Raw genomic sequence first — 21,114 nt, 5'->3', positions numbered from 1 at the left:
GATTCAGGCCGACCCAGGTTCAAATCCCGACCCGCCTTTGGCTGGCTGTGTCGCTGTGCCCAAGCCACGTGACACCCCTGGGCGGCAGGACAGCACGTAATCCCCAGCTCCCAGACTGTCACGAGGGAAAAGGGAGGCCCTCCACGGGGCAGCGTCAATACAGGCTGTCGTCACGGCCAACCTTCCTCTCTCTGCCGTGGCCTCCGCAGCTCGGCTGCTTTTATGCATCACTCACGATTATGAGCCCACTGCCCATCTGCACCGTCACTAACACTGAAAAAAAGCTAACCGGCGGTAGACATTTATAACAACCAGCCACAATGGACCACTTCTGGGTCCTGGGCCAGAACCACGGGTTCAGAGGAACCTTCTGGGCCCAAAGATTCTTTGACCATTAAAGGCGGAGAAGCGACTACTTTCTGCAAACCCAGGCCCTCCCTGGTCTCCGCAGGCTGGGGCCAGGCTGACGGCTGCCAGTGACCTGCAGCTCTGCCTCCACAGTGCGCTCTCCGGGGCAGGGCCCTGACTCCCGGCGCCAAGGAGGTGCCACTGAGCCCTTCACGGAACACGTGGATCAAAAATGGAAGAACAGGGAGTTCCTGTCGTGGCTCAGCAGTAACGAGTCTGACTAGCATCCATGAGGACGCAGGTTCGATCCCTGGCCTCGCTCAGTGGGTTAAGGATCCACCGTTGCTGTGAGCTGTGGTGTAGGTCGTAGACGTGGCTCGGATCTGGTGTTGCTGTGGCCGGCAGGTGCACCTCTGATTCGAGCCCTAACCTGGGAACTTTCATATGCCGTGGGTGCGGCCCTCAGAAGCCAAAAAAAAAAAAAAAAGGAAGAACACTGGCCCCCAAGAGCATGAGCAGCTGAGCGTGGCGGCCCCTTCCAGAGAGAGAATCCCAACATGATGTCTCCTGGGAAAGGGGTGCTTAGCAGGAGAGCCTCTTGCCTCACAAGATGTGAGCCAGACAGATTCTAAGGAGCTCTGTATCCAGGAGGCAACCGAGAGGCTCTGCAGCAGGAAACGCCAAGCAGAGAGCCCGGCAGGCAGAGCACTGGGGATTTTCAGGGCAGTGAGGCAGCTCTGATTCTACTGACAGCAGACACACATCTGTCCAAACCCAGAGGGCGTACGACGCCCAGAGTGAGCCCCAGCGTAAACTTCGGACTCCGGGTGAGAAGCATGAGTCAGCACAGGTCCATCAACGGTAAGAAACACAGCACTGCGGACAGGACGCTGACCGTGCAGGAACCTAGGCCTATGGGCAAGGGGACAGGGGAAACCTTTGCGTCCTCGGCTCAATTCTGTCCGATGGTGAGCGCCTAACACTGCTCTAAAAGTAGTCTGTTAAAAACAAAGACCTTGGCCCAGCAGCTCCCTCAGTCCTCCAGGAACAAAGAGGCGCCCACGTCCTCCCATTGTGGACCAAAGGGAACTCCCTGGTCAGTAAAGCGAATTCAATCCATCAACCCACAGGCCCGCTCCAAGGACCCTACCTATCCCCCCACCAGCTTCCAAACCCTGTAACCTACCCAGGGCCCCTATTCGTGACACATCTAGAATTTGCCCAGCTGGACCCAACAGGAGGTTGGTAAGGAAAGAAAATGTTCCCTCCTGTCCTTCCTGTCACCCTGCTGCTGCTGTGACCAAGCCTCAAAGCCATCCAGTCCTCCCCAGAGCTGGGGCTCTTCTCAAACAAGAGTCCTCTGGATTTATGGGTTATCTGTGCTTGTGGTGAAGTCAGGACAAGGTGTGCTGCTGGGACATGGCCCCTGTGGGAACCGAGGGACTCCGGCAGAGGCTGTTAGTGAGCAGAAATGCAGCCCCCAAACGAAGGGGACACGGCAGCTGAGAGGACCCGGCGGCGTGGCTTCCTGTCCCTTGGGGCGCCTCTCAGGCCTGACTGACCTTGCTGGGAAGAGCTCCACGCGCCCCAGGCAGAAACGAGCTCCCGGGGCCGCTTCTGAAGGGGCTGACCTTCTCTAGAAGGGGTCATGGGACGTGGTGTGGCTGTAGGACCAAGAGAACCATAAGCCTTTCCAGCTCCAGGAGAGCACCCTCTAGACTCCTCCAAAGCTGTTTTCTTTCCTTTTGGTAAAGAAAGACAACCTAGAATTTTCCAAAAACACTCCTGGTAACAGCCAGAGGTTCTGTGCTACGGCACCATGTTGAACTGGACAGAGTCCAACACGTGCTGCTGCTGAGGGCGGCGCACAGGCACCACGGCCTGAGGCGGCCGGAGCACCGGGCTCGGGAACAGCCTCTGCTCCGTTTCTGTCCCTGAGAAAGTGCTCCGTGCCAGGCGGTGGGCGACTGCGAAGACAACGCTCACGCTGTCAGGACAGGCCCGGGGCGGGGCAGATAGCCGGGAAGAGCGGGAACTGGTGCTCTGCCCAGAAGGGACAGTCTTCCAGAGCAACACGCGAAGCCACTTTGCACAGACAGGAGTGCCGGGTGCAGGTGTGCTGATGCCTCGGGGTGAGAAGGCCCACGGGCTGGAGGGCCTGGGGGTGCTGTGAAGCCTGTTTTGAAAGACGAGGAGCAGCGGCAAGATTGGAGGGGTGGGAGAGGGCAGGAGAGCTTTTCTCAAAAGAAATCTAGGAGCTCCTGCTGCGGTACATGGGTTAAGGACCTGGCTTTGCTGCAGCTGCGGCTCAATTCCTGACCTGGGAAATTCCATAGGCCGTTGGTGCGGCCAAAAATGAAAAAAAAACAAGAACTCTTAACAGGAAAAGGCACGGCAGAAACACAGAAAGCTCCCTGGTGTGGTCAGGGAGTGCTAAGCAGCGGCTGGCGAGGGCAGGAGGCAGGAGAGCGGAGAGCCTCCTGCTGCCGTGCCACCAGGGTGCTGATGGGATGCCTATGCTGGGCTCTCAGGCCTGGCTCCCGCAGGAACCCTGGGGGGTTAAGAGAAAAAAAGCAGAGATTGGGAGTTTCCTGGAGGCCGAGCAGTTAGGACTCGGTGCCTTCACTGCTGCAGCCCAGGTTCGATCCCTGGTCTGAGAACTGAGACCCCACATCAAGCCATGACATTAGGCCTCCAAGAAGTGGTCACTTGCCCCCCATGAGCCGAGGAAGAGGGAGGCACTTCTGACGGGGATGGGGTGGAGGGGGCGCCGTCAAGGCCCACAGGGCATGAGGGGAGAAGCGAGCCCAGGATGCCGGCAGGCAGGTGGACAGAGGACCTGAAGCTCAGGACAGGCCGGGGCTGGAGCTGAAATTGGGGAGTGGTCAGTGAGCGGAGGGTGGAGGGAGCCTTGGGAGCGAGTGAGCACCCAAGTGAGAAGAGGCAGAGTGGGTGTCCCGGGCCGGGGAGTGAGGGGCGCGCCGGCACAGAGGGGAGGCACAGGCAGAGCTGGCAAGAGCAGGGGTCAGGGTGAGGCCTGGAGCAGAGCTGCGGAGGTGCCAGAGGCCGATCAAGACACCCAACAGCGGCGATGCCGGGTAGGCCGCTGCGCCCTGGCTCCCCAGCAGAAGCTCTGGCAAGTCAGAGGGATACCAGGCGGCCACCTGGCCAAGGGCCGCAGGTACGCCTGGCGGCGGGTGACCCTCAGCCCAGCGGTGAGAGAGGAGACCGAGGGGGTCAGAGGACACGGAAAGACAGCCTCGTCCCGGCAGGAGGTGGGGCTTCGTCCACTTGACAGCTGCAGGCACATCGCCCTGCGTGTCCTAGTCTCGGTACAAACTCGGACGGGGGACAAACAGCTGAAGAGCCGCCCTCTGACCACCACTGTGCACCACAGACAACCTGCTGAGAGTCCCTCCACGCAGCCCGGCCGGCTCTGCGCAAAGTTCAGGTCAAGCAACAGGCAACAGTGATTTTCCGTCTACACTCGAATCCCGAGGATGCAGGGCCGCGCAGCCACCAGCACTCACTTCTTCCCAGACGGGGAGAGAGGGCGAGGCCTGCCCTCCTAACCCCACCTGCTCACCCTGAGCGGAGATGCCCTCCTGTGGCTCCAGACGAGCACCTCTGTCGCAGCACTGTCTACGCTGTCACACTGTTCCCACAGGAGCCTGGGGGCTTGGGCATTGGTTGGTGCCCACACCTGTATCCACAGCACTGATGGAGCTCACATCGGGCATGAGCAGACCCCACAAGGGGGCAGGCCAGCCCCTCTGGCCACCAGGTTTCCAGCAGAAGCTGCCCTGCTCAGGGAAATGGCCGAGGGGCCATTCCTGACTTCAAGGGGGCACTGGCCCCAAGGGTCAGCGGCTCTGGGGCGATCAGAGGCAAGGGGCAACCGTGCGAAGGGCTAAGCCAACAGAGGAGCTCCCCGTGGGGCCAGGAGAGCGTGACATGGAGAGGCAAGCAGACCAGAGCTGAGCGGGGTGGGGGGAGGTGGCCCCAGAGGAGAGAGAGAGCAGGACCCGGCTGCCCCCCGCTTTCCTTCCACGGCGAAGTGGTGACCCTTCTTTTCCTTGCAGAGCCCGTGTGTGACCAGCAGGGCCTACGAACGTGGGCTAGACGAGCAGAGGGCCTCAGGGCCGGCTCCTTCTGCCACACAAGACTGCCCGCGGCTGGGGCCGGGCCAGCCGGCCCACAGACGGATCTGCTTCCGGAACCAAACTCAGCCTAAACGAAAACTGTCTCTGGCCTTGGAATGTGGAGACGCGTGGGTGAGAGACGAGTCTGTTGGTCTCTAATCCCCCGTCTCTACATTACTGGCCAACGCACTGGAAGGAAGGCAGGAGGTCCTAAGAGGCTAACGGCAACCCCAAGGCTGGCGTTCTGGAACAGGAACCCTGGAGAGACACCTCCTGGGCCCTGGAACCCACCGCAAGCATCTCTTCCCACTCGCAGTTCGCAAGATGCTACAAATAATCCCAGAACGATGCAGAGATGCTTCGTGTCCCGCGTGGGGGTCAGACCTCGCCCCCTCCTTCAGGAAACACCCTCCGCGTGGCTGACAAAGAGCTCCCGACCCCCGGGGAAGCACGGGCCAGAGCTCTGCTGGCGCCTGGCTTGGGCTGTTTCTGGGCGATTTAGGAAGGGCCGTCCAGGAACAGCTCCCCCTCGCGGAAGAGGGAGAGGACAGCCTGAGGCGGTGGCCCCAGAACCTGGCAGGCCTTGCCCCTCACCTGCAGGTGGGTAGAGCTGGCAGGCTGGCAGCTGCGGCCTCCATCTCAGGCCTGCCCTGCTCTGTCCCATCTCATTCATTCACAGAACACCCCCAACGGCCGAGTTCCCAGCGAAAGAGAAACCCCAGAGCGACGTGCTTGCTGACTTAAAGGTACCCGGCCTCGGTGGGCTCCTCTACTTCCTCTTCGGGGGCTCCGCTGGGCTGGTGCTCAAGGGACACCCCACCCCCGCGCCCCACGCACACCTTCCTTTGTGCAGACTGTCTCTCCAGCTGCTCCCTACGTGGCCCTTGCCACCAAAGAGAGGCTGACCTGACTACTGCAGAAGGGCGCACACGAAGCCAGCCACGGAGGGCGGAGCAGACAGAGCACTCGTCCCCTTGTAACAGGAGTGGACACCAAGGCAACCAAAGGGTCACCCTGGCTCGACGTGGGCCCACCTTTCCCAGCTCCACTGGCCTGGGGCCCGTCTTCTCCTTCCCGTGTCCCTCTCCTGATTTTCATATACACAGGCCCTCTGGTGGAAACAGTTACCGCTACCCCTTCATACTGTCCGAGAGAAATGAAAACCGAAACGGAATTTTTAAAAATGTTGCCAGTGGGAGTTCCCACCATGGCTCAGTGGAAATGAATCTGACTAGTATCCCTGAGGTTGCGGGTTCGATCCTTGGCCTCGCTCCGGGGGTTAAGGATCTCGCACTTATGTGAGCTGTGGTGTAGGCCGGCAGCTGTAGCTCCGATTCGATGCCCAGCCGGGGAACCTCCCTGTGCTTCGAGTGAGGCCCTATAGGGACTCCTCCCTTGCTGGGGGTGAGGGAACATCAACTGAGCAGAATTCAGTCCAGCGGAAGCTGCTAGGACCCAGTCATTCAGCTTCCCAATGTGACGCCAGAGCAAGCCTGCCTTAAATGTTTATGGAATCGTTTATGGAAACTGAAGGTTCGCTAAAGGGCCCCCAGGCAGGGGAGAGGGAAAACGCACCACGTCTCAGGTTACTTCCTGATGCTGCTGCTCACCAAATGGACTCTTTAGAAAAAAAAAATAGCTTCAGCATTTTGTTTGCCACTAAGCTTGTTAATTGTAACTATACAACAAAAATGTACAAAGAATGACGTTGCAGTTTTTGGTTAGATCTAAATGAAAGGCATTCACTAATAAGAAATCTTTGGATGTGAATACTCCAGAAATTCTAAGCTATCTGATCAGGACAAGGTTCTCCGAATATTATGTTACTCTGGAAGGTACCAGCATACCTTTGATTAAACTCAGAGCTTTTCGAAATAAGCCTTAATTTTAAAAAACTAGGAGTTCCTGTCATGGCACAGCAGAAATGAATCTGACTAGGAACCATGAGGTTGCAGATTCAATCCCTGGCCTCGCTCAGTGGGTTAAGGATCCAGCGTTGCTGTGGCTGTGGTGTAAGGTCGGCAGCTGTAGCTCCAATTGGACCCCTAGCCAGGGAACCACCATACGCCAGGGGGGCTGCCCTAAAATACAAAAAACAAAAAAACAAACAAAAAATTTAAAAACTATTCAATATTCAAATTCATTTTAAAAGACCTTTTTTTTTCTGGAAACAATAAAAAGGAAACAACGCACACTGAAGAATGTGGCCCTGAACAAGGCACCGTAAAAAACAAATGTCCACTCAACTCCAGAAGAACTGGTATTTGTGCCTCTTCAGCCAACAGTCACTTGCTCCGACTCTGCTACTGACATCTGACAGTTCTCCTGCCCCCCACCTCCGCTTCTATAAAAGGGGGCTTCTTCCTCTGTACAGGGGGCTGTTGTTTGGGGACCACCAGTGGGCTCTGCTCCATTTACTGCTTCCACAGAGGAGCTGAGCACATCCCACGGTCCCAACCTGCCGGCCGGCCGGCCCAGAGGAGCCCGCCACAGCCGGAGGCTCAGCCTCGGAACTGAGGAAAGGCCACCGGGGCTGGAGGCAGCACACCTGAAAGAGCCCGACGGGAAGGGAGAAAAACTCAGCCTTGAAGCTGATCATCAAACAAAACTGACTGCCCCGGCCCATCACAGGTCATCCGTGAACAAGCAAATATTCTCCATCACTAGTCACTTCTCCAGAAAATGACTGCCCTTTCCCAGAACACAGGACCCTAGAGTCACCGACCCTGTGACTCACTTTACTGCTCAGATACTGGTCTTGTCACTGTGCCAGCTGTGAAGAGCCACTCAGTTATCAGATGGCAAAGGACATGTGAGGATAATGAGCAGACTTACAGATGACTCGCGATTGCATTTTCAGAGAGAAGCTCCCAAGAGCAGACCCGACAGGAAGTGGGGTCGCCCATCCCCAGGAGGTTGGGGTTTTTTTGGCCGTACCTGCAGCACACAAAGCTCCCACGCCGGGGGCTGAATCGGTGCCACGGCAGCAACCCGAGCCACTGCAGTAAAAATGCCTTAAGCCACTGCACCACCAGGGAACTCTGATCCGCAGAAGTTCTGAATAAGCCAAGTATACCCCCAAGTTCCTGCCACTGAGTTATTGGAAGCAAGCTCCGATGATGCCTAATGGGATGGCAAGTTCGACTTTCCCTGAAAAGACTGAGTGATGCCTGGCAGATACTGTCCCTCAAACTGAACACAAGAGCCTGGGGCTTGAGTGTCCATGCCCTTCTAAAAATAGAGGTACCACCTCTGGAGCAGCGAAATTCAGGGAGCAGCTGCTCCAATTCACACCAGGCGGCTTTGTGGTAGTAAAGGGGTGAGGGCAGAAAGGAGGTTTCTTACACAGACTCCATTTCCAAGTCATCTTCTTCCTGAGACAGCTGCAGGTAGGGGTTGTCTGAAGCAGGACGGAACTTATAGCCCGTTAGAACAAAGAACACCAGCGTGGCCATTTCATCCAGGAGCTGCAAGTTTTAAACACCCCCCCCACCAAATAAAGGGATTAGAACATTATCATCTTTTTTTTTTTTTTTTTTTTTGTCTTTTCAGGGCCACACCCTCAGCATATGGAGGTTCCCAGGCTAGGGGTCTAATCGGAGCTGTTGCCTCCAGCCTACACCAGAGCCACAGCATCACCAGATCCGAGCCTCATCTGTGACCTACACCTCAGCTCACGGCAACGCCGGATCCTTAACCCACTGAGCGAGGCCAGGGATCGAACCCACAACCTCATGGTTCCTAGTCGGATTCGTTTCTGCTGCGCCAGGATGGGAACTCCTAGAACATTATTCTTTACCAGGCAGTGGAACCAAACAACCTGACCTGACCCCAGCGCCACCCCGCCTAACCCACCGCTTGCTGATCAGTCACTCAAACGCCAGAGCTGACTGACGGGGAGCATTTTCCTGAGAAGATCTGCCGAAGCCTTAGGCCAGGGGCATCCGGCCCAGGGATGATGTCTGCAATTCCCTGCTGTGCCGGGATCTGCAGTGCTGTCTTTTAAGAGCTCATTAGATACAGGCTCACATCTTCCTACGGTGTCCAACGCAGCAAGTGAGCACGTCTAGCGAAAAATCCCCAGATCATCGGATGGCTGCCCCGGTAGTTTAACTACAGTCAGCAGGTTGCAGAGACTTTATTACTGAAATAAGAATGCCCGGCAAAGAAGCGGGGCAGTCTGGACTCCAAGCTATGCTGAGCCCTAGAACCGAAGGGTGAGGCTGCACTTCCTTTAGCTTTTAATTATCCCGGCGAAATCTTACTCTGCCTGAGGCTTTTCTCTTCAAAGACTTTTAACACTGCAAACTAAAATCAATAACGCAATTACTTCCAGATTTCTCATGTAATCCAGCAGCTTTTCTGGACAAACAGATAATCTGAACTGTAGACCAGAAGAGACAAAAGGTCTTAGTGGCCACTGCCGGATAAATTTGTAACAACCTCAACAATCTCCAGGACCTCGTCCTCAGACAGGAATTGTCTGGCTCGGGCCCCCGGGAGCAGCATACCTGGTAGAGCCACTTCCACTGGAACGGGACAGCAAGTTTGAGGAGAAAGGCAATGATCCTGGTGAAGTATATGTAACACACGATCTACAGGAAGGGCGAGGAAATGAGAGAAAATCAGCAGAGAGATCACAGTACCACGTTCGACAATCTGCTCTCACAAAGCATCGACAAAAGAGAGAAAAGCACTACCTGAAGACAATTACTTGACGTTAACAGCGCTAATTAATAAACGCAGGAAAGAGGGAGCTGCCCTGCTAGTGACCCGCGAGAGGATTTTCTCCCTTTCTCTGGGTGACCAAGACACTGACTGATGACAGTCAGGTCTCGGGGTGGGGGTGGGGGGTGGAGGGGGGCGGGGACGGACCCCAAACCCTTGGCAGTGATGGCTCCCAACTCCCGAGTGACCCCTTCCTCGCCTTGCCCTCATACATAAGCCCTTGATTTCATACCCCCGAGGGCAATATTTTTTTTTATTCCCAGGCTCTACAAAATGTTTTCCAGCAGTAACACCGAAACAGAGCCACGCGGGAGAAAGAGTGACTTCAGTCTCTGCAGCAGATGCTGTCACCGCTCGCCATCCACGCGCAGAGGCAGTGCCAGCAACACTAAGCACTCCAGTAGGGACGATGTGACGAGGCGCCAGCACGCTGACCTCGAGAGAGTGGACTGCTCGCTGGGACCCTGGCCCGGGGCAGACGGGCTTGCAGGGAAAGGGCTATGCAGTGACAGTCAATGCCAAAAGCACAGACGTAAGACGACAACTCAGACACTTTCGTGTAGGAGTCAAGAAGCAAATTCTGAAAGATCCGTACTTTATATATTCCAAGAAAGTCTGATCCTAATAATCTGGATCAAGTCCTGCCTTTGGTGCCAAGCTTACATGGACTTTGCATGTCCATTCCAGTCCTATTTTTATTTACTTATTTTAAAAAATGTTATGGCCACACCCACGGCACATGGACGTTCCCGGCCAGGGACTGAATCGAGCTGCAGCAATGCAGGATCCTTTCACCCACGGCAGGAACTCGCGGTCCTGTTTTCAGATGTGATCACATTTTTGTAAAAAAAAGCAAGTCAAAGAACAGCTAGGTGGAGTCCTCCTGTGGCACAACCGGTTAAGGATCAAGTGCTGTCACTGCAGTGGCTTGGGCTGCCGTTGAGCTGAGCACAGGCTCGATCCCCGGCTGGGGAGCTTCCGCATGCCATGAGTGCACCCCAAAACAAGAAAAAGAAATAACTATTGAACTGTTAACCATAATACTTAGGGGAAGAGGAAGGAAAGGGTAAAGGGCAGAAGGTCAGGGTCAAAAAAGGCTTTTGCTACGTTTCTATAATCTTGCATTTTAAAAATATCAACTGCGGGAAGTTCCCATCGTAGCTCAGAGGAAACGAATCTGACTAGTATCCATGAGGACAAGGGTTCAATCCATGGCCTTGCTCAGTGGATTAAGGATCCAGCATTGCGGTGAGCTGTGGTGTACGGTGCAAATGCAGTTTTTGGATCTCACATCACTATGGCTATGGTGTAAGCTGGCAGCTACAGCTTCAATTCGACCCCTAGCCTGGGAACTTCCATATGTCTCGGGTGCAGTCCTAAACAGACAAAACAAACAACTGTGTGTTGCTTTCCTGAGTTTTTTTTTTTTTTTTTCTTTAGGGCCGCACCCTCAGCACATGGAAGTTCCCAGGCTAGGGATCCAATTGGAGCTACAGCTGCTGGCCTACACCACAGCCACAGCCACAGCAACTCAGGATCCCAGCCACGTCTGTGACCTACACCACAGCTCAAGGCAGCGCTGGATCCTTAACCCACTGAAAGAAGCCAGGGATCGAACCTGTAACCTCAGGGGTCCTAGTTGGATTTGTTTCTGCTGTGCCATTATGGGAACACTGCTTTACTGCGTATTTAAAGCCAAGCTTAAAACTAAAACTTTAAAAGAAGTAACTCGGATGTTTAGTTTTTTTTTTGGTCTTTTGTCTTTTTAGGACTGCAGCCTCAGCATATGGAGGTTCCCAGGCTAGGGGGCGAATCGGAGCTGCAGCTGCCAGCCCATGCCATGGCCACAGCAATGCTGGATCCAAGCCGAGTCTGCAGCCTACACCGCAGCTCACAGCAACACCAGATCCTTAACCCACTAAGTGAGGCCAGGGATCAAACCCACATCCTCATGGGTACTAGTTGGATTCATTAACCACCGAGCCACGATGGGAACCCCTCACATGTTTAATTTCGCAAGACCAGAGCCACTGCTTGGTTTTACCAAACGAAGCCCGCGAAGCTCCAGGGAGCACCCTTCCTGGGCTCTGACCAATTCTTTGGAAGTTCACCTGCTCTATTACTTCAGCCAACCGTATTTACAGACTCAGGAACCGTGTACTCACCAAGACGTAGTAATGTCTGAAAAGCTTCAGCTTTGCTAAGTTGATAGCAGCTAGGGAGAAGAAAAGGACAGAAGGAGACGCTCGTTAACGTCTCTTCTCATTTTTAAAGCCCATCCCTTTCAGGCACCCTCTTGACTAAGACGCCGGCCGGCCGGGTCGGGTCCAGCACGGACGAGTTCTGCCTGAGGGCACACCCGTGTTTCTGGAAATGCAGCTCTGCGGGGTCTCCCCGATCACCAGGAGCTGAGGGAGCAGTCGGCTGGGGGGTCCTGGGGCTGCACTGTATCAGCCAACCAGTGCAGCTGAGGGCTCTGGGGTCAGAAGCATTAACCAGCCATACTGGGGGTACAGTGACACCACAGAAACGCGCAGACACTACAAATCGGGCCTCCTCCACCCCAAAGCTGTCATTAAAGACTGCAGCTCAGCCCCTGTGGCTGACAGAGCCGCTCCCACACTGAGACAGTTTCGGGTGGGTCCTGAGCCCCAGCTGTGGGAGGCTCAGCTCACTGAGGGTGTAAAGTCAATTAACCCACCAATGTGTCCTGCAAATTCCACTCAGATTTTCACTAGGTGTCTTGCAACAAAGCCCTTAAAACAGACATCCCTGGCTTTGTCTCACCTTCAAGACTGCTCAAGGTCAGGGAGCCGGGATAGCTAACTTCCTGCCACTGCCAAAGGCCATGAAATATTGATGACCACAGAGGGCAGCCTGGCTCCCTCCCCATCAGCAATCCTTTCATTCATCATAAACCTTCCCGCAGGAGGCAAATTAATTTTGCTTAATAGCACTTAATTACTGGTTCCCTTTAAGAACGGACTGTGGGTGGTGAAGGATCGACTTTCCTCTGTCTCCTTCCTCTGGCTCATGATTAGTGGGGGGCAGTCGAGCCTAGGATTCCAAAAAGAAACTCCTGGAATCCTAAATTAATCTTCAAGATGATTATCAACTAACGGTATCTGCAGGAACCTCCTCCAAGGTTCCATGTGGGGCAATGAGGGAAGGTTCAGACAATCTGAGAAAATCTAATTTCCAAAATTGAGAGGCTCTAACACCCACGGCTGGAGCTGCGATGACCCCATGCACTCACGCCACCTGCAAAGCTAAACCATGGAGGCAGATCAGCAGAGGCTTTCTTATCTAGCAACCCCTCAGGTGGGTGGTCTTGCTAGTTTTTAAAAAAATTATTTTTTTATTTTTCAATAAACTCTAGTTCTCAGTCCGTTTTCATCTCCTCTGACCCCAGGCCAGGCTCCAGGATGCAACAGAGACCATGGCCTCTGCCCTGGGGCAACTGCCGTCCCCCTGGGCATGAGGGGCCCTGGGTCACTGCCTATCCACCCACAATGCTTGGCGCACAGTGCCGGGCGGTCTGGGGGACAGGAGGACAAGATCTCAAAACTGAGACGTGTTGGATGACTCGCACATTTGTTTAAACCAGTGTTCCTTTCGTGTTCCTTTTCGTGTGCACGTCCCTGCTCCTGCTGGCAGCGGTCAATGAGATGGTCAGGTCCTGCTCCACTCTGCCCACAAGCCCAGGTGGCCTCAGAGAGCCGGGGCCCTTCCAAACGAGCAAACCACTCTTGAATTTGGATGCGCCATCCTCTCCTTTGTCAATAATTGAGAAAGAACAGCACCAACGATCAGATCATTTAAACAATAAAAACACGTTAAAAGTCTCTTCTGAATTTTGCTTGCTGAAATATCCCCTGGCAAACCAACTCTGCCTTCGCTTCAACAAGAGCCATGAGACCAACAGAGAGACGTGGCCGGGCAAGGGGTGGGGGAGGACAGGGCCCCTAAGGAGGCGGCATCCACACAGAGGCCCAGCAGAGCATGGGAAGGGCAGGGACCAAGGTTCGGAGAGGCCGGCGTCACACCTGGGCCTCGGCCAGACCGAGGGTGGGGCGAGAAACCCGGTCAGACGGAGACGACCACCAGCAGCCTCCTCCTCAGGCCGAGGCCGGGCAGGACCTTGATCAAATCTACACTTCAGCACGTCTTCTGGAGAAAGGGTGGGAGAACCAAGAATAAGGGCCCAACTGAGGTCATGACCCTTGAATTTGTGGAGGTTCCTCTGAGAAGCGGCGAGGCATCTGTCCATACAGAGCGGGCAGGGAGCAGGGCGGGCCCCGCCCTGGTGGCTGGCAGGGGAGATGGCGTTGAGGACATCGGAGAGAACTCTTCAGGTGAAGCCTGATGGGTCCCCTCCCAGCCACAGGGAAGGGAATCAGGGGGCAGAGGGAGAGCTGGCTGAGAGAGAGTGGAGGGGTTAAGGTCCTGCCCCTCACAGCCCCTGGAATCTGGGTCAGACACTCGGAGTGAGGCAGGCCAGGAAGCGCTCTAAAAACGAGCCTGTCCGCCACATCCAGGCGCCGTGAGGACACGCCAGCAAGGCAGTGATGCCATGCCATCCCAGGGCACGAGCCAGGATGGGGAAACGCATCTTGGGAACAACCAGTACTGACTCTGCTCTGAAGCCCCTAGTCAGGACAGACAGCAATTCCAGGCAAAAGTAAGACATTTATTGCAAAAGCTCAGCTCCTGGGATCAGGCTCCTGGGTCCCACATGGTGTTCAAGTTACAGCCAAGGCAGCAAAGGCAGGAAGCAAGCTCGCTTACTGTTATAAGAAACAGGAGTGGGTAACAGCACAGGCCCTGCACATCTGAACAGCTTGGGTTAAAATTCCAACTGTGCTGCTTACTGGCTCTGTGACCTCAGATAACTCACTTAACCTCTCTGAGCCTCAGCTCCTTCATCCGTAAACAAGAATAACACCACCTACCACTAGGGTTGTTGGGGGGATTGATGAAACTACCTGGAACACCAACAGCACACAGCAAGCACTGGATCAATGTCTGATGTGACAGTATTAGGAGTCCATTAGGATTCCAGCCGATCCCTGAACAACATGGGTTTGAACTGCTCTGGGCCACTCAAACGTGCACTTTTTTCTCAGGGGTCAACATTACGGTACTGTGGGGGCCGCGGTTTGCTGAACGCACAGCTGTGGAACCACAGATACAGAGGAACCGTGATGATGGAGGGTCGACTCTAAGTTACACTTGGATGTTCGACTGTGCAGAGGGCCAGGCCCCTAACCCTGCCCTGCTCAAGGGCCGCCTGTCTGCCTTCTCAGTCCAATGCCAGAAGAGGTGCTGGGGCTGCCACGTTTGGCAGGAACCCAGGCTCCAGTAAGTAAAACAGGACGCAGTGGTGGCCCCGGGATCTCCTGGAAGCAGGGCGGCCACACGCGCACACGCTGGGTGGGCCTGACAGCAGAGGAGGACCCACCCCCAGGCTGCGACCTCGCCAGCACGAGGCAACGGGCAGTGAGCAGCAGGGCGAAGCCCGGGATCTCAAGCCTCCCCTTTTGCTTTTCCTCCAAAGAAGCCTTCCCCGGAGTTACGCACGCTGACAGCCTGTGCTCGCTGGACCTCGGCTGGGCTGGGCTCCCACGGGAGTGAAGGCTCACCCAGGCTGGGCTGGCTGTTTCTCACCCCGCCACGGGGAACAGCAAATATGGTAAAAAAATGAGCATGGGGAGAGCAGACGTACTTCGGACGGGAGCCAGGAGACCTGAACTCCGGTCCCTGCACCACTGCAACTCCGGGTGCCTGCGCCTGGCCTGCCTGCCGCTGCCTCTCTGGGGGGCCCTGGTCTCCTTCAGAGGAGAATTTCTTCACGGCAAATGCTTCCTAACCTGGCTGAGCACCGGAATCACCCCAAGAGCGTTCCTGAAGGACGGACGCCCCGGCGGCCTGACCCTGGAACCGAGCCCGGCTGTGAGGCTCGGAGCAGCCTCCCCGGGACGGGAGGGCAGGGGTTGGGGGCAGGCCCAGCTGCTTCGGGCGCGGCTACAGGCTGCCTCGGTGTGGCGTCCCCTTCCTCCCCTCACTCTCAGGCCCGTGGCCAGGACTCCGGGCTTTGGCAAGTGCTTCTTCCCACGAGACCCGAGCAAGTGCCCCCCGAGGCAGGAAGCGCCAGCCCGGGCCCTGCTTCTGACCAGTCAGCTCCGCCGCAGGAGCCGAGGAGCACAGGCGCCCGCCTGGAGGCAGCGTCACGCCTTCCGCACATCTTCCCCTTCCCGCTTGCATCAGAGAGTAACCAAGCGGGCCGTCAAAGAGCCCCTTCCCCGGGCCCCAGTCTTCCCTGGATGGTCCTGGAACTGTGACAACGATAAAAACCGCAGAGCTGGGCGTCCCATCTCCTGAGCAGCAACGGTGCGCCAGGCCCCCCTCCCGCACCGTCTCGTGAACGCCTCCCAGGAGCCTCTGAGGGCAGGGGCGCTGTGACCACCGCCTGACGACCGGAGGACTTGGGCCCGAAGACGTTTAGGAGGTGACCAAGGGCACCCAGCTTGCAGGGGGGGAAGCCAGGGCTCCACCCCAAGTCCCTCCCTCTAAGCGCCAAGCTTTTAAGGCCCACCCTTGGTGGCAATCTGGAGCCCTGCAACCCACTGACAGCTCAGGGATGGGCTCGCAGCCCAGAATGCCAGGCAATGCCCGGGAGCCGCCGGCCAGCCTGAGGACTTAATGCCAGGTGATCTATGGGAGGCACGAAAGCAAAGCCCCACGACAACCACTTAAAGGGTAAAACGTCCCCAAACAATCCTTCCCCAGGCACAAGGAAAGCCTCGAGGCTTAAAAACATCCGCACCGCCCATCATCTTTCTCTCCTGCATCCCCCCCGCCACGCTTCAGAGGGAATTCTGAGTCCAACACCAAAGTGAAAGAACCCAGTGTGATGGCGAAGCCTGGGTGGCATGAGAATCGCTCTGACTCACCCTCCAGTCACCCCTTCCCACCTCCTGCCTCAGCTCTGGGCCCCAAGCTCACACTGCACGGGACCCACGCGGGCGGCCTGGCTTCCGGGCCTCTGCTTGGCCCCGAGTGGGGGAAGCTGCCTGTGTCCTGCACAGAACCCAACAGCTAAGGGCCATGCACCTCACTGCGGGCAACACTTTACCTGAGATGACTAATAAAAAGTAGCAAAGAAAGAAAGAAAAATGGCCCAAGGGAGTGGCTGCTGACCATCCCACGTGAGGAAAATAACTGCAAGGGATTTTCACTGTCAGGTCAAGCCAGGGTCTCTGCCTCCGGACTCCCTTTTGCTCCAGAACTACACCCAAGGCCCTGCTAGATGAGGGGCCGGGGCCACGCTCGTCTCTGACTCCACTCCTGCCAGCCCCTCCTGTCTGTCTCTTTTTTGCTTGTTTTTTGTCTTTTTGCCTTTTCTAGGGCTGCTCCTGCAGCATATGGAGATTCTCAGCCGTCGCCACGGGCCTACGCCAGAGCCACAGCAACGCGGGATCCGAGCCGTGTCTGCGACCTACACCACAGCTCATGGCAACGCCGGATCCTTAACCCACTGAGCAAGGCCAGGGATCAAACCCGCAACCTTTGCTGTTGGCTGAGGATTATATTAACTCCCTGGTTACTTGATTATTTCACACTGTTGATCAGAAGCTGTGATTAGGCTGATGACACTGAAGGAAGCTGGGGTGACCTGCCGAGAATAAGTAATGAAAAGAGCTTTCGGTGATTGAAAGAATTAAAAATCACTGTATTAAGCCAGTCTAACAAAATACACTTTTTCCTCTCATTCTCTCTTCACGACAGTCCACGGCGCTATGGTTTCCATGCTTCCGAGGGTCACGGACTTGCCTGAAGATCTGCCGAAGGCCACAGACCCCTGCCCTGCCCCGTAGGCTGGCGCCACCCCCCGGGGTGAGGCCCTCGCGGATGCCTCGGCAAGAACATCGACTCGGGGGCCGCCCCACACTCGTTGGAGGTGGCCTGCGCCCAGGACAGAATCCTCTGAGGGCCTGACACAGGCCCCCTCACCTCACGCCATCGGCCTCGTGCGCCAGGGACGCTCTGCACAGGCGACAGGCCTACCGCCAGGCATGGTGGGTTCCAATACAACTTGATTTACAAAAACCGGTCGGGGATGTTTCTCTTCCTCTCTCATCAGTGGGTTTTTATGAATGTACCCAAATAAAACACTTTTTTTTTTTTTTTAAACCATGAGTTGCCTAGAACGGACACCTTAGAGTCGTAAGAATATGGCCAAGAAAGTCTGAAGTGGACTCGGCAGGCGCAGGAGAAAAGAACCAGGCAGCCCTGCGCTCCTGCTCCCGCTCATCGTGACCGCCAGGCTCAGGAAGCCTGGCCCGAACACACGCCTCTCAAGCTTTCAGTCTCAGGACCCCTTCACACTTTTAAAAATTACTGAGCACCCCAAAGAGGTTTCGTTAGCGTGGGTAGCGTCTATCCATATTTACCGTATTAGAAATTGAAATAAATTTCCGGAGTGCCCACTGTGGCGTAGCGTGTTAAAAACCCAACACGTGTCTATGCGGATGTGGGTGCTGCAGTCACAGCGAGGTGGCACTGTCCCCAAGTTCTCTGCAGGGCAGACTTTAACCATGGGGACGTCACTGCCCTGACTCTGGAAATGTCACGAGCGCAACCATTTCTTTTTGGCTTTTTTAGGGCCACACCTGAGGCATATGGAAGTTCCCAGGCTAGGGGTCGACCTGGAGCTACAGCTGCTGGTCTACACCACAGCCACAGCAATGGGATCTGAGCCATGTCTGTGACCTACACCACAGCTCACAGCAACGCCAGATCCTTAACCCACTGGGTGAGGCCGGGGATCAAACCCACATCCTCACGGACACTAGTCGGGTTCATTAACCGCTGAGCCATGACGGGAACTCCCATTTTTCCAAGTACAGAGTGAGATATGCATTTGTGGATTAGCTCAGAAGCCTCCCACAGCCTAAATCAGCTCAATGAAAGAATATCAGTCAAGAAGGCACTCCTATTCTAATCCCCTCTGTCTCCTTTTCAAAGGGCTTGTGCTACCTACCGACAAGAAATGGGGGCTTTCCTAGTGGTATGTCCCCCCACAATGGCAAATGAAAGCTCTCAGAGCCCGTGTGACCTCTGGCTTTCACGCTGGCTCCCTGCTGAAGAGGTCCTAGGCTGTCACCTGGTGGAGAAAACAAGACACTGCGTGTGCCCCAGCATTCCTGTTCCATAGGGGTCAGGGTTCTCTCTACTACAGACGGTGAGGGACAACTGTGACCCCACCCAGGGCTGCACCTGCTGGGGTAGACAAAACACCTTACTAAGACCCTTAGCCACGGCTCGACTTCCCGTGGAATAAATGGTCACGGAGACAGGTAACTCCCCCAGTCACCCCAAGGCCTCTAAAACAAGGCAGAGACGGCAGAGAGCAGTCAGAGGAGCAGAAGGCTGGAGAAGGGGGGTGGGAGTGCCGAGAAAGGACCTGAGGACTTCACATGGGGACCCGGGGCGGGGGCGGGGGGGGGTGGGGGGGGGGCGGTAAAGCCAAGAAGAAAAGCACAGATAAAATGCATCAGCTAGAAACATTTAGACACTACCAGCCATAGAGGCAGCAAAATGCACCCAGAATTACTGAAGATGTTAAAGTGAAAATCAATCATCTCAATACACTAAGCTAAGAGACAGACCTATGCATTAAGTTACAGAACTAATGAAATCAACCTTTAAAATAATGTGCATAGAAGGAAAAAAAAAAAAAAAGACAAGAATATGCCCCCCAAATAAGTACTTCCAGAAGGTGAGGTTTTGTTTTTTCTGGTTTTTTTTGCCTTTTTAGGGCCGCACCCGCAGCATATGGAGGTGCCCAGGTTAGGGGTCTAATCGGAGCTACAGCTGCCGGCCTACGCCACAGCCACAGCCACATGGGATCTGAGCCAAGTCTGCGACCTACACCACAGCTCACAGCAACCCCAGATCCTTAACCCACTGAGCAAGGCCAGGAATCAAACCCAAAACCTCATGGTTACTAGTTGGGCTTGTTAACCACTGAGCCACTGAGTTTGTTAACTCACCAGAAGGTGAGTTTCTATTTTCTACTTTGGCATTCTCTGTTGGCGGCAGGGTGCTAAATTATGAAGCTTCTAATTTGTGTTTTATTTCGTACAGCTTCTCCTTCCCCCACTCCAAGAAGGCAGAAGGGCTCTCGGAGATGCGTGGCTCAGAGGAAGGCCACGTGGCCGACTGAAAAGCAGAAGATTTCTGTAGGCAATGCGCCCGCTTGAGCTCCATGAAAAGAATTTACCCCAGAGGGCATTCCAGAAGGGGACCAGGGGATCCAGGGCCTCTGAAGGAAGAGAGAATAAAGCATAACAGAGCGATTTCCCAGGACTGGAACCAAAGTGAGCTGGCACACTCTATAAGCAGGGAGCCGGGCGGGCTGCGGGAGACCGGGTTCTGAGCGCCGCCTGGGGCTCCCAGCCAGCGTGGCCCTCACACACCAGGCTGCTCACAGCAAGGACCAGATAGCAGGACTCCGGACAGGAACTACTGTGGCCAAAATGCGGACACGTCCCCCCCGGTACTGTGCTCTCAGTAAGAACCCCGGGATCGTGCCTGACACGGGTGAAGCCTTGAAGTCAGGTTTAATTCAACTTAAAGAAAATAAAGTGAGGAGTTCCTGTTGCGGCGCGGCAGAAACAAATCCCACTAGTATCTCTGAGGAGGCAGGTTCGATCCCTGGCCTCGTTCAGTGGATTAAGGACCCGGCATTGCTGTGAGCTATGGCGTAGGTTGCAGAGGCGGCTCGGATCCTGCATTGCTGTGGCTGTGGTGTAGGCCCGCAGCTGTAGCTCAGATATGACCCCCTGCCTGGGGAACCTCCATATGCCACAGGTGCAGCCCTAAGGAAAAGAAAAGAAAAAGAAAAAAAGAAAGAAAGAAAGAAAACGAAAAGAATGTGCCATTAATTGTATTGAAAGCATGGAGCAAGATTTGTACCTACTATCTATTTTCCAAGTTTTCCAGAATGAATCCACATTACTTTTATAATCAGAAAACAGGTCAGCAACAACACTGCATTTAACAAAAACAGATGAAGACTCTGCCCTAAAGAACGTTACTACCAGCACAGGGGGTAAGACTTCACGGGTCCAGAGGCAGCTGGGACCTTTGAGAGAACACAGCTCCTCAAGCCTGGGGTCTGACCTCCGCGCTTGGGCCACGGCAGCCTGCAGCCGCGGACCGTATCCAAACAGGCTCAGAAACACACAGAACGTTTTCTCTGTGGAGTCTTCTCGACTCAGGAGGCATGGATGGAAAATCAAGAAGATGCAAAAGAGTTAGAATGGCACAACTATTTTAAAAAGCCAGAGCGTTTTATAGGTTCTTTCTGGCACCGGTCTCTTTTTAAATTAATCCCGACACATCTATTTTGACAGCGTGTTAAATCGGCAGGAAGGGATGCCTGACACACAGCCATCCCCGATCCATTCTACCTCCTGTTCTCACCGGGAAGTGTTAGCTGGTCCTTCCAAGACGAGCTTTTCTCCTCCTGACTCAGTTTCAGGAAGGTGAAGGTCACAGTCACGAGTGGAAATGCCACGAATCACCTCGGCGAGCAGCCACCCCCAAACCTCTTGCACAGCTGGTGTCAGGAAGGCTCACCGCCTGCCTCACTGCCACCAGCCCCTCTTACCAAGCCCCTAGGGCTCCCCCAACCTGCCTCCCAGGAACACAGCACCTTGAGCCCCGGCCTCCCTCCTCCACCTCAGCAGGGCCCAGGCACGTGGCTTTAGGAGAGACTGAAGCTACAAAGCAGCACGAAGGAACTTGCCTTTTCCATCTGTTGCCGATGCTTCTTGTAAATGCCTGATTGACCTAAAAATGAACATGTGGAAAACAAAAGGTTAGCTGA

At 55.1% G+C, this 21,114-nt stretch overlaps 1 protein-coding gene across 13 annotated transcripts in view; it reads right to left on the bottom strand.

The window, feature by feature from the left end:
- Window positions 1-21,114, bottom strand: part of GPR107 (G protein-coupled receptor 107) — a 64,877-nt gene that overhangs the window by 4,649 nt on the left and 39,114 nt on the right. For 4 of the 13 annotated variants that reach the window (XM_084998788.1, XM_084998795.1, XM_084998821.1 and 1 more), the window contains exons 14-18: window positions 21,034-21,077; window positions 18,262-18,384; window positions 11,384-11,433; window positions 9,002-9,085; window positions 7,836-7,957 (exon numbers count right to left, since the gene is read on the bottom strand). In XM_084998788.1, the coding sequence (XP_084854914.1) occupies window positions 7,836-7,957; window positions 9,002-9,085; window positions 11,384-11,433; window positions 18,262-18,384; window positions 21,034-21,077 (423 nt within the window). Of the gene's footprint in view, window positions 1-7,835; window positions 7,958-9,001; window positions 9,086-11,383; window positions 11,434-17,354; window positions 17,891-18,261; window positions 19,095-20,091; window positions 21,078-21,114 lie in introns of those variants that run through there. The other 9 variants (XR_014829170.1, XR_014829173.1, XM_084998796.1 and 6 more) reach the window with 6 other exon arrangements.

The sequence above is a fragment of the Sus scrofa genome, chromosome 1 (assembly GCF_054392235.1).
Source record: "Sus scrofa isolate SSC_HxYL_T2T_F1_AM1 chromosome 1, Sscrofa_HxYL_maternal_Yorkshire_Landrace_v2.0, whole genome shotgun sequence".
NCBI lineage: Eukaryota > Metazoa > Chordata > Mammalia > Artiodactyla > Suidae > Sus > Sus scrofa.
The sequence above is the reverse complement of the archived record's forward strand: the minus strand, read 5'-3'. Positions and strand labels throughout refer to the sequence as shown.